The following is a 17,467-nucleotide window of genomic DNA, read 5'->3' as shown; positions in this document are numbered from 1 at the left end:
TATAAAGATAATCTTTTACTGTAACTGTACAGTTATCTTTTGTTGTAAACATCATTAAACCATTTTCCAAGTGTTTTAATAACCTTACATGTCTTTGATCTGGTAATATTTGCCATATTTTGGATAGCGTTGATGAATTTATGGAGTTGGTATTATTTTACATTTATTTGTAGACTTATGCTTTACAGTAGTACACACAAAATATGGTATTTTACACACAAAATATGTATAGAAAAAACTTATTACCTCTCCAGACAGAGGTTTAGTACTTTAAATTAAAGTACAAAAAATGAACTGTTCATGCCTTGCATTAACATTCAATATCCTGTATTGTAATAATAATAAAACTGTCTATACATACATACATACATACATAACACGTACTACTGTTCAAAAGTTTGGGGTCTGCAAAAATGTTTGTTTTTGAAAAGTCTCGCTAAAGATGTATTTAATAGTATACAGCAAAATGGTAGCACTGTAAGACAGTCACATTTATTTTAGTATATTTAAACATGTTTAGTCCTGTTATGGCCAAGCTGAATTTTCAGCAATCATTACTCCAGAATTTAGTCACACGATTCTTCAGAATTCATCTTATGTTGATTTGGTGGCCAAAAAAACTTGTTTGAAGCAGTTGTGCTGCTTAATATTTAAAAAAATAAAATAAAAACCATATGTTTTTTTCTGGATTCTTTGTATAGAAAGTTTAAAAGAACATAATTTGTTTGAAATTGAAATCTTTATCATTCATCATAAACATGTCTTTACAGACATTTGATCAAATTAATGCATCCTTGCTAAATTTCATTCTTTTTTTTCTTTTTCTTCTTCTTGGTGACACCAAACCATTGAATCCTTGTAGTATATGCAAGACTACAAAATACAGGTTGGGGAAAGTAACAAATACCAAAAAAGACACATAAATGCATTCAACAAAGATACACAGCTGATCTGTAAGTTGGCAGATATACAGGTCGCTCGGGTGCTGTGCGCTAATAGTGCAACATTTCAGTGGGATAAGTTTCCATCTCCATAGACTCGGCTGCATCCCCGTTTCTCCTCGTTCGACCCTTTAAAGGATTAAACCAATGATTTAAACTAATGAATTTTGGCCTTTATTTTAAACTGTATTCTATTTTAAACCTACCATGTTGTGATTAGCTAGAACACTTACAAGACACTTAACTTAAATGTCATTAAGATACATATGAAACCAAGCGTTTCAAATAAGTCATTGGTACATTACCTCATTAGATTTTCTCTTGCTTTTGCGAGGCTGCAGAAATAGAATGTTGATATTTAGATTGAATTGCCAAATGAGCACAGTGAGTTAATTGTGCATCACTGCTGGGTAAACCTCACATCAAAAACACCTCCTCAACCCACACACTTTTCTCATATTCGTTGGCTTGATCCACTTACTTTGGCTCCTTTAGTTCTTATTGCCTGGTATTCATCACTTGTGTGTGCTCTCAATTCCTATAAAATAAACAAACCAAAGCAAATCCACCATTGAATTACAAATATAAGTGCTCAACTGTAAACAACCACAGGAGGGCAGCAGGGATCAGAGATGTCGCACTGAAAGGTAAGAAACTTTCATCTGGTTCATCTCATCTCTCACATCCTTTTTGAGATGTAAGTAATATTTATTTCTATAGTACATTTCACAGACAAGGAGTCACAAAGTGCAAAAACAGTTAAAATCCCAGCTGTGCAAATACCACCAAATATCACAAAAATTTGCTTCCAGACCATATTGTTAGTTAAAAGCTCTTCCAAAAAGATTTGTATTTAGGTGTTTTTAAAATATTCTACAAGACAAGTAAGTGTTACTGACCTGATAATGTGTCTCTGGCTCCCGTCTTCTTATCTGAAATATGTAGATATGGGGCAGATGTTGGTAGGCATCTTAAAATGAGCGATTAACCTTTATCACACTGTATCATCAATTACAAACAATATTGGAGATCAAGACAGGAAGTAAGTTAGGTGTGGGCCTACAACACAAATACACTTGATATCCTTAATTTGCTGTTAATGCACTTCTGTGCTCTCTCTGCTATTGTGGCTAATGTGAATATACTTTAGTCATTTAAAACATAAAATAATCTCACCGGTCTATCCAGTTGCTGATAATCGGAGCTCATCTGAGGCAGATCCAAGTCCTAAGAAATACAGAACGCACGTTGTCTTTTTAGTGTCATTCCAATTAGGCAGTGCTTTTGAATTTTGTCATGATAAAAAAAAAAAAGTTTCTTTTGTAATTTAAGGAGGCATTTTAATAAAGTTAAACCCTAATTTTTAGAAGCTCTGGCCAGACTCATGGGGTGGAAATTATCGAGACTTCAATGAAGTAAAAACGTACCTACATATATTTGATTTTAACTTTAAGTATTAATGTTTAATATGAGTTTTTCCCAGCCATTTCAGTAATCACAAAATATTAGATTAAAAATTAGCAAGAGGACGTGGTAGTAAAATGTTGTAACCATATGCCACCAGAACGCAGACTGTTAGCGTTTTCTTTGATATTTAAAGTTGTCGCCAAAATACCTTCTGAGTTGTTCGAGATATAACACATGACAGAAAATAATACTTGTTTTTTATAAGCCTATAGAAATGGGGAAAAAAGGGGACTTGATAAATTGCCAGTTTTATTTTCAGAAGTGCCTAGCAACCATGCTCATCAAAAATATGGCTACTACAAACTAAAAGAAAGCTTATCTTCATCTATAAAAATTTGGGGTATATTATTTTATCAGATATTACACCCATAATTAGGAGATGAAAATGCACTTCATAGTAGGAATGACACATTCAATGTTATACACATCAACATATGAAGTATTTCCGAACCTTAAACATGAACCTTTATTTGGGAGAGTTATATATTAATGAGAACTCACTGTATAGACAGGCTCATTGGGGTTACGGGCCAGTGGCGCAGGTTCTGGAGGAACAGGCTCTTCTCTTGTAAACTAAGCGATACAAGGCAGAACACAGATCGGTTAAAACCGTGAGGTACATTTCTTCACTTGGAACAAATGGTGCATGCTAGAGCTCAACTTACCTTCTCTCTGAAGTAGAGAGCAGTGAAAATAACAGAATACAGCAGCAGAAAAACATCAAAAATATAGCAATACGTTGGGTCAAACACGGACAGGGCCTCTGCAAATAGAACAAACTTTTTTTTTTTTACTTCCGTAAAGTACTCTACTAAAACATGCTGTTTCGAGGTGATAAAAATAATAATATAATAATAATAATAATTCTGGTTATCTATGGATGTTTTGTAATGTTTGTCTTTTTTCTTTCTTTCTTTCTTTCTTTTTTTCATTCTCTGCTTAGTTGGTTTTGTGATGTTAAAAAGCAAGAAAACAAGAAAGAATACATATAGAGAATGGAAAAATTAGAGAAAATAAGTACCTCGAGTATCTAAACCATCATACAACAGAGAAAGAAAAGCATCAGTATTTAGATTAGATGATGTTAGATTAGTTTTAAGGCACATAAGAAGTTGGAAAACATTTGAAAAGTTTTTGCTATCGGATCTTATCGGATGTTAATACAACTTTCCAATACCAAGGCTTTCATGTCTTGAGTCACTGGTATACAATGACTTTCTTGCATGTTAATTCTTGTCAAACATACCATTTAAATTTGAGTTGAAATGGGCATCTCAAAAGTGACAAGTCTATTTATTGATTTTTTTGTTTGTGTGTGTCATTTTTTAAAGGAGGGGTAGTGACGACCTGCTATGGGCTGCGGATAAAAATGTACCTACGGCTAAATCCGGTACAATTAATAGAAGAATAAATGAAAATAGTACACTGTCCATTTTTGAATAAATGTAATGATTGGAACATTTATTAACAATTAACATAATAATCAAAACTACTTTTTACTTGACGTTTCTTGAAGACCGTAAATTAAGACCGTCTAAATGCGTTTTCTAATAAAAACATGATTATTAACGAGCGTTACATGAAAATCTTTCAAATGCTACTATTTGACCCATGGTTTGTCATTAGTACACAACAGAAATTCAAAGAAACAGACAAAAATGGAGTAACATTGCTCTGCGATATATAGAGTTTTGCATGCACTATATATTGCATTCATAATTGTTCCTCTTAAACAGAGGAAGCTGGGCCATATCCAAGTACTTTATAAGTACATTTACATTACATTTACATTTATTCGTTTAGCAGACACTTTTATCCAAAGCGACTTACAGATGAGGACAGTGAAAGCAATCAAAAACAACAAAAAGAGCAATGATATATAAGTGCTATAACAAGTCTCAGTTAGATTAACACAGTACACGTAGCATGGGCTTTTAAATAATATAAGAAATAAAAAGACAACAGATAGAATAGAGCAATCTAGTGTTAGAGGTCTTTTTTTTTTTGTTAATTGTATAATAAATGAAAGGAAAACTTTTTATAGAATAAAAAAAGATACTTTATATACTTTATGCTTTATTATCTATCTATCTATCTATCTATCTATATATCTATATATATTTATATATATATATATAGATATATAATGTTAGCATAAACAGACAATGATTAAATAAATGCATGCAAATATTTTTTTTTTCCGAAAATTGATGTTACCAACCTATTGTAGTACTGAAATCTGTTTTGTACCTGTGTAATACACTGATGACACTAAAAGCAGGTTGTGATGAGAGTCACATGATGTCTTTGAAATATTAACATATATAGAAGGTGCACAGTGTCATTTACACAAACACTTAACATTATAATAGTAACACACATGAAACGGAAATAATTAAATGTTGTTAAATTAATGTTTAATGTTTGCATTATTTCAGTTTCATGTGTGTCAAAAAAAACACATCAAATTTAAAATGTAACACTGGGAATTTGGGGAATGTTAATTTACGGTTATTAACTGTAAATTATACATTATTTTTCAATTCCAAAAATACTGTCATATGGTATACTACCATAAAATAACATGTAACGTCCAATACCGTTTTCACCGTATATAGTAGGGGAACTTACCGTTTACCATTTGACAGGTTTTTACTGTAGCATTTTTACAGTCTTTTACCATTAAATTCACATAATTTTTTTTACAGTGGCTTTGTCAACAGACTTAATTCGGCATTTGCTATGATCTTAAACAATTGCAATTGTTTGGTAGCATATTGAAATATTATTTTAGACAATTCTTGCATAATTAAACATCATAGGGATGATTCTCATTCCTCACTCTCATCCAAAATTTGTTTGCTACATTAAGAACATTTATTGGTTCACAAAACAAATCTTTATAAAAAAAAACTGCACCCATGCCTTCCTGTTTGAGGCAGAAGGGGCCCAAGCTCCTCTATATGTCTCTCTGTGATCTCTGTGTAAATGTGTGTGTGTGTGTGTGTGTGTGTCATCTAGTTTGGTGGTTTCTCTGCATGGCTCTAGTCAAGTGCAAGAATGAGCACAAAACAATGAAGTCCCCACTGCAGTACTGCAGATCAAGTAGGTGTTTATGGGGGCTGGTGAATGAAGGTTAGCAAAGTGACCACACACCTTTCACATACCATCGGGGTAAAAAGCACTTTTCTTCTGCAGGATCATTGCATACAGAAACAAGGACTATCCAGCATATAAAGCTAAACAAATAAAATCTTTACACACTCTAAACTAAACTAAACAAAACAATGTACTGGTATTGTATTAAAGTGATTTTTTTTGTTGCTGTTGTGTTTTTGTGTAAATGCGTTGCATAAAATGAACAGACAATGTCCCGGCAGATTATTTTTCAGTTTGCATTTATCACTAATGCATTACTTAGCTGAATTTTGTTTAATATAAAACAATGACTCATTACAAATTTAAGATTCAGATACATTGCAAATTTAAAATCGTTATTGATGATGGAAAGGTTGCAGGTTTGATTATTTTAGGCCCCTAATTACCTTAAAGAAACTATTAATACTAAAATTAAGTTATTTACCTAGTGTAATTCAATTCAATATATGACAGCAACACAGAATCACAATGAATTAAGAAAACAGAAATATATATATATATATATTTATTTTTAATATATTTATATATTTTTTAATGAGGCAACATTGACTGCTAAGATAGCATTATCATATACAACAGATTCAACGATCTTGCAGTTTGTTCCAAATGTTAGAAATATCTAGTATGTGTATTTGAATTTGGGCTTAAATCACCATTGTACATTCAAAATGTTTATGTAAAAGAGCTATGCTGTCAGTTATCTATTTTTCAACTGTTGCCTCGAACTTGCACGTAAATTCCTTCAATTACAGTGGGTCATATTTAATAGATTTTGAAAAATTAGTTTGTTATCTTTTTGGCATGTTTTGTTATTAATTTGCAAAACAAACGTTTTGTGTATTTGTGCAAATGCAAAAGTTCAGGCAAGTTTCTAAAATATTACTAAACATTCCTTTAACTAATACTAATATTGTTTTCCTAAAAAAAAAAAAAAAAGTTTCCTTTCAGCTTTTTTACTAAATCAACTGTGTTTGAATTTGCTTGTTGTACTAAAACTATTGCATCCAATGAATTGACCTGGCAAATAGATATCAAAACAATTATTCCATAATTAAGTATTTATACTGAATATATAATCTCCTTCTGCATGATTTGTTGCTGTATTTGTTTTACTATAACTTTTTAAATAACGCTTACAACAACCACATCAATTAAATAATATTATAAATTATAGTAATACAAAAAAATATAATTACTTGTTTTTTTTTAAATTAAATTTGGTAAATAAATAATATAATAATAATAAATAATAATAATAAATAATAATAATAATAATAATCAAAGGAAGCTACAATAGGTGTGTCTACACGGCCAATAATGTCACTGACTTTTGAAAAGCTGCTATTTGCTGACCCCGTCAATTTTGACCTTGAGTTTCGTAAAAAGGGAGTGTGGGTTTCAGAGTTGGATCCTACTTTTTGAATCTCATGAAACAACATTTAAGAATGAAGATGACAATTACAAACCATCATACTAATGCTGAACCTTTCATCTTTTTATACATTATGTTGCAAACACAGTAGTTACATTTTATGCTACAAGAGTCTTGCTGAGTGTACAGGGAAACTAAAATGGCCACATGAAGATGTCCTGTTGTTTGACCTCAATGTTTTTTACAGGAGAAAACACACAAAAGAATTTCTAAACATTCACTCCAGCGACAAATACAGATTTCACAACCCATACAGCAGTGAAGAATACAGATTTCACAACCCATATATGAACCATCAAAACTTTGCGCTGAATGTGCTAGATGTATGTATGCAATACGTATGTTGAGAGCAAGAGAAATTATTTTACCTGCGGAGGACACATGTGAGGCCAAGAACAAAAGAGAGATTGTCCTGCTCATTTCCATTACATTCCTTAAAATGTTTCTTTGGATGTCGTATCTTCCTGTTGCTTGGCCTGTAAGTGTCGTGCAACAGTTTTTAACCTTTCTGTATTGATTGCTTCTACTGTGTTAGTCTTTTACCTAACAGGAAATGGCCCTAGCCCTGGGTTTTCTGTTCTAGTGAATGACAACCTCTGCCTCCACCAAAGAGTCTCTTGTCCTATCATCTCAAAAAAGTCTCACCATCATTTCCTGTTTATTTTTAGACCATCTTCACACTAACAGTGCCTTTCATCAGTATTGCAGGTTACGAAAGTTACACTGTCTGCTGAGTCTGATTTTTCCATTTTAGCGCCATTGGTTTGATGTATTCACAACAAATCGGAGTCTAACTTCTTTTTCCCCTGCAGGAAATCATGCACCCTAGAAATATTTGTTCTAACAGTTAAGACAAAAATAAAATCAGGCAATATCTTCAAAGCAGAGATAAAAAACTTCACCTGTAACTCTTATAAAAAATGTATCAACTTCTATTTTTTAATTGAAAATATTTTGCAATTTTCATTTCACAAGCTAGTTTGTACGTTTTGTGCCCCCTGCTGTTCTGCAATTGCCATTGGTGTGGTTTTGTATTTTTTTTTTTAAACACTAGTACAATACTAGCTTAAATAAGTATAATGTTTCTTTAGCAAGGGCACAGCGAACAGAGAACATTGCCAGAACTTTGTCTAACATTTTGGCACAGTTCCCTAAAAGTTATGAACAAACATTCTTAAAGTAACATTAAATGAACTTTCATTCGAAGTCATGTGGTCTTTGATAATGTTTTCAAAATGTTTGTACAAAAACATTATTTATTCATTGTTCTTAGCATTTTTTCCCCCTGAACTGTTTTCCTTGGATGTTGGTCTATAAATGATGTGTTTCAGAATGTGTAGAGACCATTCAAAAGTAGCGTTCCTGTATGCAGAATCATCTAATGGAATGTTCCTCTAATAACCATCAAGAAAAGGGTTTTAAAACATAAAAAAACTAGACATTTTGAATTTTCAAAGAAAATCCAGAAATAACGTTCTTATAATGAGAACTTTAGAAAAACATTATTTTTGTTAGCTGGTGGTCAAATATATAATGGTAGATTTTAACCAAAAGTTTTTAATATTTTCTCATGTCATAAATGTCAGATCTGTATTTTGTATATTTATTAATAACAATATTTGCGGTACATCATTTTTTTACTGATTTGTATTCATAAGGCATGTTCCACTGTGACTTCAAATAGAGTGACAACAATCTACATGATTTACTGTATCTTTTTTCCTGGGTAATAATGTTGGAAATGCTCAATAGCTTTAAAGTATTTCAAGTCTCTATCACTTGTCTGTGCAGAAACTGATTTTTCACAATAAATCTTCCTTTAGAAATATTCACTGTATTAAAAACACTAGCCTCATAATTGCTGCAAGTGTTAGATACATTTCATAAGATCATTATGGCTCTTTAAATAATACATTGCATGCAACATAAAAGGGTAAAAGGTCAGGTATCACACTTCTGTGATGGCATTGCGGAATGTTCCTAAAATCTTTCGCCTCCTTGTAAATTGTCTCTGTGGTGTGACACTTAGGAGTATCTTAAGTCACATGTATCCTCATTCCATTGCTCTTTACATCAATTATTGTAGATAATTTATGTGTAGCTACTTTTAAATCTATCTAGCTTACATTTTTATGATATTTCACCATTCATTAGCTACCACTTAACGACCGGGAACATGGGCATTGTTTATAATTGTCAAAATTTTAATCACGACTAATCAAAATGCAAAACACACACACAAACAGCTGATAATGTGGCCTGTTATTATCCAATCACACGATGAGATACGACACTACAGGAAATGTTATGCAAGGATGTGTATTTTTACGATTATTTGAATTATTTTATAATTCACTGATTATCCAGCAGCTAATAATTTATCACAACAGCTCACCGAAATATTAATTTATATGACTGAAATGTGATACATCATGAATCATTTATTATTATTTAATTTGTTATTGGTATGGAAAGCAGCACTCCATGGTACGCTGTGTTCTATAATTTCTAAAACAACAACAAAAAATGCATTTAAAAGAAAAAACAAGAACAGGACGCGCATGCGCACTTCTTTAACTGTCTGTCTGGATGCTAGCAGCGCTCACATGACGCCAGTGTTTCTGCTGCGGTTACGAGAAACTAAACAAATCTGAGCTAGTGCGTTTATCAGATGTAGATTTGGCACAACGGCAGTTCAAAGCGTATACATCTGCACCATAACAATAGTTATCGGAAGAGTCCGTTTGAAGGCGCTAACTGCACAGTCTGCCATCATCTGTTTTGATTTACTTCGGCAAGAAACATGATCCCCGTCATCCGCGAACAAAACATGCTCTCCGCGACGATTTTTAGGATGCTGTTAGGTAAGTTTGATTTAAATAATGTGTATTTTTAGCTGCATGACTATTTGGTATGGTCATATTTTGGTTAATTAATAATAAGAAACGGTCCAGTCCATATAACGTATTTATGGGGGACGCTAGAGTGTTTTTCTTTCTTAATTTAATATTTCTTTCTTATGTTTTTTTTTTTAAATGATAATTGTTATTTCTGAAAAAACGTGACATACGTATGCCTGCTGTGGGAAATATTTGTACATATTTACAGATATAACTTGTAAAACTACCATATCCGTGCTGTTTTTTGACTAAGTTAGCAGTAATTACATTTTTAAATGTGCACATATTCATTTTTTTTTTTTTATTAAAAACCTTTGTAAAATTAAGAAATTAGATGATTATGTACTTTTAGTAAGGCTCAGTAGCTATATATAAAAATGAAACTGTACAACCTGTCATACAATTTACTTCATATAATAATTATGATAGTAACAAAAAATACATTGCTTGCTTGGTGAATCAGCAGCATTTAGTACATAAATACAATGCATCCATGTCAACAGCTGTAAGTATAAAGTCTAATATTAGTGCAGCATTAGCCCTAACCAGTGCCACAACTCATCTAAAGCCTTTTAAAATATAATGACATTTCCATTCCAGCTTTAACTATACATCATACTTTGACTGCTGATGTTCCACCCACTGGGGTCGCCCCTGAAACCAGCTCTCCTCCAGCTTCTCCTGCGACCCCCGGACCCCCCGAGCGAGGCAGCTACAATGTCACCAATTCCTCTGATGCTGTCTGTCTCTTGGCACGTATGGGACTGCAACTCAACATTAGCTTTATTTCGAGCCCTTATGACAAGGTACTTGCACATGCAACTTTCACTTTCATTGGACAGGAGTAGCTTGAAACATTCTGCTAAATATCTCCTTTTCTGTTCAGTGGGTAAACAAACAAACTTTTTTTTTAAATTACAATTTAATTTTCCATTCTTAGCTTATTATGCACCTGAGATGACACAAGGGAAGGACATGTATGCTTAATTTCTATGACATGATCATTTTATGATTATAATTCAGAGTAATTAAGGTTTAGTCCTTATTTGTACATGTAATCTAAATGTAAACATACCTTTGTTTCCAGACTGTCCAGGAAGTCTTGAACGTGCATCCAAACCTGGTTAAATCCTCTGGATCCTGTGATCCGGACAGTGCAACTCTCATGCTCACTGAGGACAACATTACTCTGACTTTCAGCTTTTCTTTAGTAAGTTTTGCATCTCCTCCAATTATTTACCCTAATGGCCCTCTTAAATTATTCAGTCCATGTTGGTATTATCATAACGTATGTAATATGCTTGTTTCCTTTTCAGAATTCCACATCGAACAAGTATCATCTTAGTGGGTTGGAGTTGTCAGCTGCATTTCCTGATGTGGCTAGTAAGTCAGTATTAAATATTCCATGTTTCATATGTTTAGTTTTTAAATCTGAGCAAATTATTATTTTATTTTTTTGCCCAGAGCGCCTTGTTTTCAGGAACACCTCTCTGAATTACATGGTGGGAACCCTGGGCCACTCGTACATGTGTCAGAAGGAGAAGACCTTGAGCGTTACACAGGATTTCTCTCTCAACACCTTCCAGCTTCAAGTGCAGCCTTTTGGTGTCAGTGGAGACTTTGGAGCAGGTTCTTTTTTTTTCTTTTCTCTCTTTTAACATGTCTTAGTTTTGTCCTTTAATTCAAGGAATGTTCTGGGTTCAACTCAAGATTAATCCATGGCATAAAATGCTTAGTTGTCATAACAATGTGAATCTTATAAACTGCATAACCACACGAACACACGTCTTCCAGAAATTATTTGTTTTCCAATTTGCTTCTTTAGTTTTTTCACCACCGTCTCCCTTTCTTTCCTCTTGCTCTGTTCTAGCTGAAGAGTGTGATCTAGATGAGGACGACATGTTGATTCCCATTATTGTGGGTGCTGCGTTGGCTGTTCTAGTGCTCATCGTGATCCTGGCTTACCTTATCGGCAGGAAAAGAAGTCATGCGGGCTACCAGACCATCTAACCTCATGTAATCTTCAAGCCAGGATGTATAGGCACCACTGATTTCTGCTCTCATCTGGACTCAACAACACTACGACAACTGCAGCTGCCTAGTTTTCAACCCGCCCTGCCCTCTGCTGGTGTCTCACCCTGCCACCACTCAGGCGCTTCCTGGACTTTTTGTTGTATTATGTTAAACAATAGTATAATTCATGCATATTTAAGGGTGCAGGGCAAAATCAAAGGAGTGTTTGAGGCTCTAGGTCATGCTAAGGTATTGTTTCCAGGAACCAGATTATGCTTATCTAGAGGAATGCCTGGTGTTTGTTGTTATTTAGGCTTAATCTGGGTTAGAAAGCATATGATCTGTTTGGTACCTCATATTCTTAAATTTAACCTCATGCGTTTATTTATATAAATACAAGGATTTACTGATGATGCTGTTACTGCTCAGTCTAAAAGGGACTAGATATTTAACACTACTTCCTGAGTTTAAAGTTCTCATTTGGAGTTGAACACTATACAAGACTCAGCTTTTGAGAGAAAAATAATTAATTTAATACTGTTACAAAGCTTTGCATAATAGTGTCGAGTCAGAAGTAAATTTGGTACTAAGTTTTAATGAAAAGAAATTCCAGATCTAGACTGGATCTTTCCAGATCTGCTGAGGCAGTGTGTACAGAAGATACTCTGCTAACTTGTACAAATGGAATATCCACTTTCTAGAATAGAATACCCTTGAAAAACACTAAAAAGCTTTGTTTCCCTCTCATGCTGCGTATCAAAACTATAGCCTGCTTGCTTCCATTTAGCATTGTATTCGCACTCAAAAATGTTCAAAGGGAAATTCTGCTAGAGTGAGGAAATATTATGGTTTTGCACTACTGGGTATGATTCACACTAACACAACAGGAAGTTCTGAATAACTTGAAGTAGGTTTAGACTATTATAGACCCAGGTAAATGGTTAACCGTTACAAAAGTGTGCACTAAAACTTGCTTGAATCTCTCCTTTCTAATGCACCTTCATATGGAATAACTGCATAAGTGGAGTTGTTGTGGATACTGAAGTGTTGCCTTGATTGCTATGAACTTCATGTTTTAAGGGAATGCCATTATAAGTTTCTAAATAAAGAGAAAAATAAAAGACAAGAAAAAGAGTTTGCTTGTTAATTATCTTTATTTAGTTAAAACATTTAGTTATAACACAAAAGTGATTGCTATTAGTAAAAAAAAAAAGGAAAGAAGTGAATACCTCTTAATTGTTTACTCAATGAAAATTCTAAATATCTACCAGTAGGTACCAGTAAATATCAGTAGGTTACAGATCATACAGGTTTGGAACGGCATGCCTCCAGTAAATGATAACATTTTTTGGGGGGGTGAACTACTGTTCAAAGGGTTGGGGTCATTAAAATCTTTTGGAAAATGAATACTTTTATTAAGCAAGGACACATTAAATTGATCAAAAGTCACATTTAATATGTTACAAAAGCATTCAATAAATGCTTTCTTGATTTTCCATCAAAATAAAGCAACATTTAGCACGGTATCCATGAAAGATTACGATCCATGAAAACACCAAATCAGCAAATTAAAATGATTTCTAAAGGCTCCTGTGACACTGAAGCTTTTGCCATCACATGGATAAATTGCATCTTTAAATGTTTCTATAAAAATAGAAAACATAATTTTAAATTGTATATTATATTTTACAATGTTACTGTTTTTTTGTATTTTGATCAAATAAATGCAGACTTGGTATTCATCCGAGACATATTTAAAAAAAATAATAATAATCTTACTGACCCCAAACTTTTGAAAGGTAGTGTATCCCTTTCATTATGTTTAAAATATTCATATAAAATCTTAACATACCATAAAGTTTTTCCACACATTAAGTAATAGATTCTCATCTCACATGCTGAACATGCAGAACTGTATTTCATGTTCAAGCAGAAGTAATGCGATTCCTGCACATCTTCCTGAGTTTAGTAATTGTTGCTGTAGAGAGACCTCCGGGCTCCATAAAGATTTTCTGAAGGGAGACGACAAACAAACACATCATTATAAAGAGGTTTGTCAGTATTAGATTAGTTAATGAATAAACAGCACACACAGAATTTACCTGCATGAATGTATGGCAGTCCTCTACGTACTCCCCATGAGTGATCTGTTTGAAGCGTTCGCAGATTTCTGAGAGACTCTGTGCCTGTGAGATGAGGTTCTCATTGTGACGAATCATCGTCAAAGCCACTCTGAACAGGATCTTGGATCCCTCGTAAAACAGGCAGTCCCATATTCTCAGCACTGTCTGAGAAAACACACGGCTACCAATCTTTACATTCAACATTGGCATTACAAACTACTTATGCTACGTAAAACCATCTAGTAATTTCATAAGATTTTAAAATTGTACGAATTCAGTGGCTGCAAAGCTTACTGCTGAATTCTGAATTCCTCACCTCTACAGGAAGTATGTCCACATACAGGCAGATGAACCAGCGTGAAACCACCAGGGTCCACATTACATTGTGTCTATTCATGACCTGCCAGACAGCAGGAACCTTCATCCTGACAAGCTCTCCAAGCACCTCTTGATCCATTTGAAGCCCCAGCATTGTTGGTGTGTAATAGTCTAGATAAAAACATAAACATATGTGGAACATGATACAGAATGGAAATGATTATGAATTCATAATTTCTAAATATTAGAACTTATTCAGATGTATGTGGAGGGTGATTTGAGCACTTCAAAACTATCATTAACTTTGCAGAGCATTTATTACATTAACATTACTGTTAACAAATATGAAATTGCTGTTCTAAAAGAAGGGTTTACCCATAAATAAATATTTTGTCTTCATCTACTACCCTCAAGTCCTTTTTAAACCTGTATGACTTTCTTTTTTTTCTGTGGAACACAAGATACTGGTAACCAGATAGTTTAGGTGACCGTTGACTTTGAGCTAATTCTCAAATGTTTTGTTTTATCTTCCAGAAGAAAGCCATAATGGTTTGCTGACATGAGGGTGAGTAAATGATGACAGAATATCTATCTATCTATCTATCTAACTATACATATATATATATATATATATATATATATATATATATATATATATATATATATATATATATATATATATAAATATATATCATTTTATTTATTTATTTATTAATGTTATTGGTGGGGGTAGGGGGGGGGGGGCTACCTCTTTAACAAATATGAAGATTTAAGCTTAAATTGCCTACATCACTAGCCTAAAACAAGGGCTAAACAGCTATTTGGCTATTGGTTAACATTATTTTCCCTGCCCACAAGGTCTAGATGATGTCATCTGAAACAAAAAGTTGTTTTAGGTTGTGGAACAATTAATTATATTTTGAGTAACAGAATGATTAACCTATGCAGTCCTGGTTATATACATCAATGGGTAAACGTGACCGACCTGGTAAGATCTTGCCAATTAAAGCATCCATTAACCAGAAAGACTTCTCTTCATCTTTGGTGATGATGAGGAGGTATCCAGCAATAAAGTTCATTCCCTAAAAAGGCAACAAGGGATACATTTCAGCAGCCTACTGATTTGAATGCAGACGGGTACAACAGGTTCAGTCATTATATTGACAGGGTAAACAACACAAAATTACAGCAGTTTAGAGTGTCGTACTTCCTTACTTGTTATAATTGGCTATTCTCTAGTATATACAAAACAATAGTTTTAGATTCTCATCTACAGTAGGAACTTTAACACATCCTGGATTCATGTGACACTTTAGTGGCCATGTGTGTAAAAGGGCATGTTAACATGACAGTAGTACCTGACAGTAACCAACATCCTTATTGTGGTATCCATAGGCCAGTAGTACATTAAACAGGGCTTTCTGTAAACATGGCTCGGAGGAGGCACGGAACTGAATGTTGTCAGGAAAGGTTCTGTGCATATCTGAAAAAAATAAAAATAAAATCTCAGAAATATTTTGTTTCCCATATGTCCACCCAATCCAAATTTAAATAAAACACGGTTTCATGACTAGAGAAATAACTTACCAGCACGTATAACCTCTTCTATTTTAGGGTCATGCTCAGCCTTTAATAGAGAATGATAGTAGCCAGGATTTCTGTCCAGCTGGTCCTGGGCTCCACTAGCTGCCATCCAGATCTGAGTGCGATGTTCACATGGAACCCCTTTCCTCACATATCGCTTCACTGCAAACACAAATGACAGCTTTAAAAAGTGAAAAACTTTCTTTATCTTTCATGTGTCGATTCAATATAAATAATGCCTACCTTTTATGTTTTTCTCAACTTTTACAGTGCCCTGCAAAAGTTTCGTCCACTTCTTTGACCTTCTAGTGACAACAGCTAAATGCCTGGACATAAAGTCCTCATAGGATTCATAGTTGAAATCTTCCGCTCTCTCAAATCCATATTGGTCTACCCTAGAAACATATTTAAAGACTCGTTTTAAAGACTTGTGGGAATACAGTTAAAGAATAATAACAGAAACTTTATTAGAAATACCATAACATTATGAAGCAAAGACGAGTTCGTTATTATATTTTTACGTGACATTTTCTGAAATGTCTTCTACTTGTTTAAGTGTTCATATTGACACTGACGCAAACATCACCTGACGCGCAGGTGTTTTGGACCAACTCGTGGTGACCCTTCCACTATCCATAATAGTGATTTGTCTTTTATAAGTAATGTCACTTCTTCATAGTAATATAAAGTCAGGTTCATACCTCTGGCAGTCGTTGCTGTCTGAACTGGCGGAATCATTAAAGTGATTCTCCATGTTCTGCGTCTCTTCCATCGGTCTCTAACTGAGCTGAGCTGTTTAACTCCTCCTCTACACTCAAACCTGGCATATGCACAGCTTTTTCATTTTACCTGACTGATTTTATAGCGTGTAGTTATCTTATGTCTATTATTTTAACTCGACGTTTTAGGCATTTTAAATATTTGTTTTTTATATTAATATGGAAACTTAGGTCTGTAGGTTCAAATAATTTATGCAGTTTAATTGATCTACTGTAAACTTCCAATCACCTGATTGGATGGTTGGAAAGCAACGAAAATACTGGGCAAAGGCCAACCCTGTTAGGCATATTATATTATTAGTTAAATTATATGATTATATTATAATTATATTACAGGCTATGATTATATTCGTTTTTAAATAAATTATGTTACAACAATTAAAATAAATATGTAGACTCATATTATATATTATAAATAATTTATTATTTATTTACTGTTACACCAATATTTATCACTTTGTTTCGCTTTTGACTACATTAACCAACCAATACTGATTAGATACATAAATATAACTGCATGCAAAAATAGCATTTAAAACATTTTAATAAATGTGGGTTTGGTACATATCATTATTATTTTGGCAAAGTATTTAATATTTTTTTTTATTTTTGTTCTCAATATGATATTTAGTTTTCAGAAATCCTGTTCATAATAATAATAATAATAATAATAATAATAATAATAATAATAATAAAAGTGACTAGAAATGTCGTTGTTTGATTTGTTTGTGAAAAATGATTAGCATACATT

The 17,467-nt window shown here is 33.3% G+C and overlaps 3 protein-coding genes across 3 annotated transcripts; 1 reads left to right on the top strand and 2 right to left on the bottom strand.

Moving 5' to 3' along the window:
• Positions 1–963: 963 nt before the first annotated feature.
• On the bottom strand, positions 964–5,612 carry LOC113109275 (T-cell surface glycoprotein CD3 zeta chain-like). Its single transcript, XM_026272902.1, has 8 exons — positions 5,576–5,612; positions 3,074–3,171; positions 2,910–2,981; positions 2,118–2,168; positions 1,841–1,873; positions 1,423–1,479; positions 1,247–1,276; positions 964–1,070 (listed from the first exon to the last, which is right to left on the bottom strand). The coding sequence occupies exons 1-8, from the start codon at positions 5,610–5,612 to the stop codon at positions 993–995; spliced, it is 456 nt and encodes a 151-aa protein (XP_026128687.1). The 3' UTR covers positions 964–992.
• A 4,190-nt stretch (positions 5,613–9,802) lies between these two features.
• Positions 9,803–12,372, top strand: LOC113109274 (lysosome-associated membrane glycoprotein 1-like). The gene is made up of 6 exons (XM_026272901.1): positions 9,803–9,863; positions 10,500–10,705; positions 10,987–11,109; positions 11,216–11,282; positions 11,364–11,528; positions 11,770–12,372. Exons 1-6 carry the CDS (start codon positions 9,803–9,805, stop codon positions 11,907–11,909), a joined length of 762 nt encoding a protein of 253 aa, XP_026128686.1. The 3' UTR covers positions 11,910–12,372.
• A 1,326-nt stretch (positions 12,373–13,698) lies between these two features.
• On the bottom strand, positions 13,699–16,729 carry LOC113109294 (growth hormone-regulated TBC protein 1-A-like). Its single transcript, XM_026272916.1, has 8 exons — positions 16,639–16,729; positions 16,181–16,332; positions 15,941–16,099; positions 15,712–15,836; positions 15,339–15,435; positions 14,352–14,524; positions 14,015–14,200; positions 13,699–13,924 (listed from the first exon to the last, which is right to left on the bottom strand). Exons 1-8 carry the CDS (start codon positions 16,707–16,709, stop codon positions 13,838–13,840), a joined length of 1,050 nt encoding a protein of 349 aa, XP_026128701.1. The 5' UTR covers positions 16,710–16,729; the 3' UTR covers positions 13,699–13,837.
• Between the last annotated feature and the right edge of the window lie 738 nt (positions 16,730–17,467).

The sequence above is a fragment of the Carassius auratus genome, chromosome 9 (genome assembly GCF_003368295.1).
Source record: "Carassius auratus strain Wakin chromosome 9, ASM336829v1, whole genome shotgun sequence".
In the NCBI taxonomy this organism is placed as follows: domain Eukaryota; kingdom Metazoa; phylum Chordata; class Actinopteri; order Cypriniformes; family Cyprinidae; genus Carassius; species Carassius auratus.
The sequence above is the reverse complement of the archived record's forward strand: the minus strand, read 5'-3'. Positions and strand labels throughout refer to the sequence as shown.

Excerpts from the sequence above, each read along its gene's own strand:
- LOC113109275 (XM_026272902.1), bottom strand. The coding sequence starts at position 5,612 with ATGATCCTGCAGAAGAAAAGTGCTTTTTACCCCGATG. Across the intron at positions 2,982-3,073 it reads CTCTCTACTTCAGAGAGAAG|TTTACAAGAGAAGAGCCTGT; the intron begins GTAAGTTGAGCT and ends TGTATCGCTTAG. Across the intron at positions 1,277-1,422 it reads TAAGAACTAAAGGAGCCAAA|CCTCGCAAAAGCAAGAGAAA; the intron begins GTAAGTGGATCA and ends CTATTTCTGCAG.
- LOC113109274 (XM_026272901.1), top strand. The coding sequence starts at position 9,803 with ATGATCCCCGTCATCCGCGAACAAAACATGCTCTCCGCGACGATTTTT. Across the intron at positions 9,864-10,499 it reads GATTTTTAGGATGCTGTTAG|CTTTAACTATACATCATACT; the intron begins GTAAGTTTGATT and ends TTTCCATTCCAG. Across the intron at positions 10,706-10,986 it reads TTTCGAGCCCTTATGACAAG|ACTGTCCAGGAAGTCTTGAA; the intron begins GTACTTGCACAT and ends CTTTGTTTCCAG.
- LOC113109294 (XM_026272916.1), bottom strand. The coding sequence starts at position 16,709 with ATGGAAGAGACGCAGAACATGGAGAATCACTTTAATGATTCCGCCAGT. Across the intron at positions 16,100-16,180 it reads AGTTGAGAAAAACATAAAAG|TGAAGCGATATGTGAGGAAA; the intron begins GTAGGCATTATT and ends TTGTGTTTGCAG. Across the intron at positions 14,525-15,338 it reads AATTGGCAAGATCTTACCAG|ACTATTACACACCAACAATG; the intron begins GTCGGTCACGTT and ends GTTTTTATCTAG.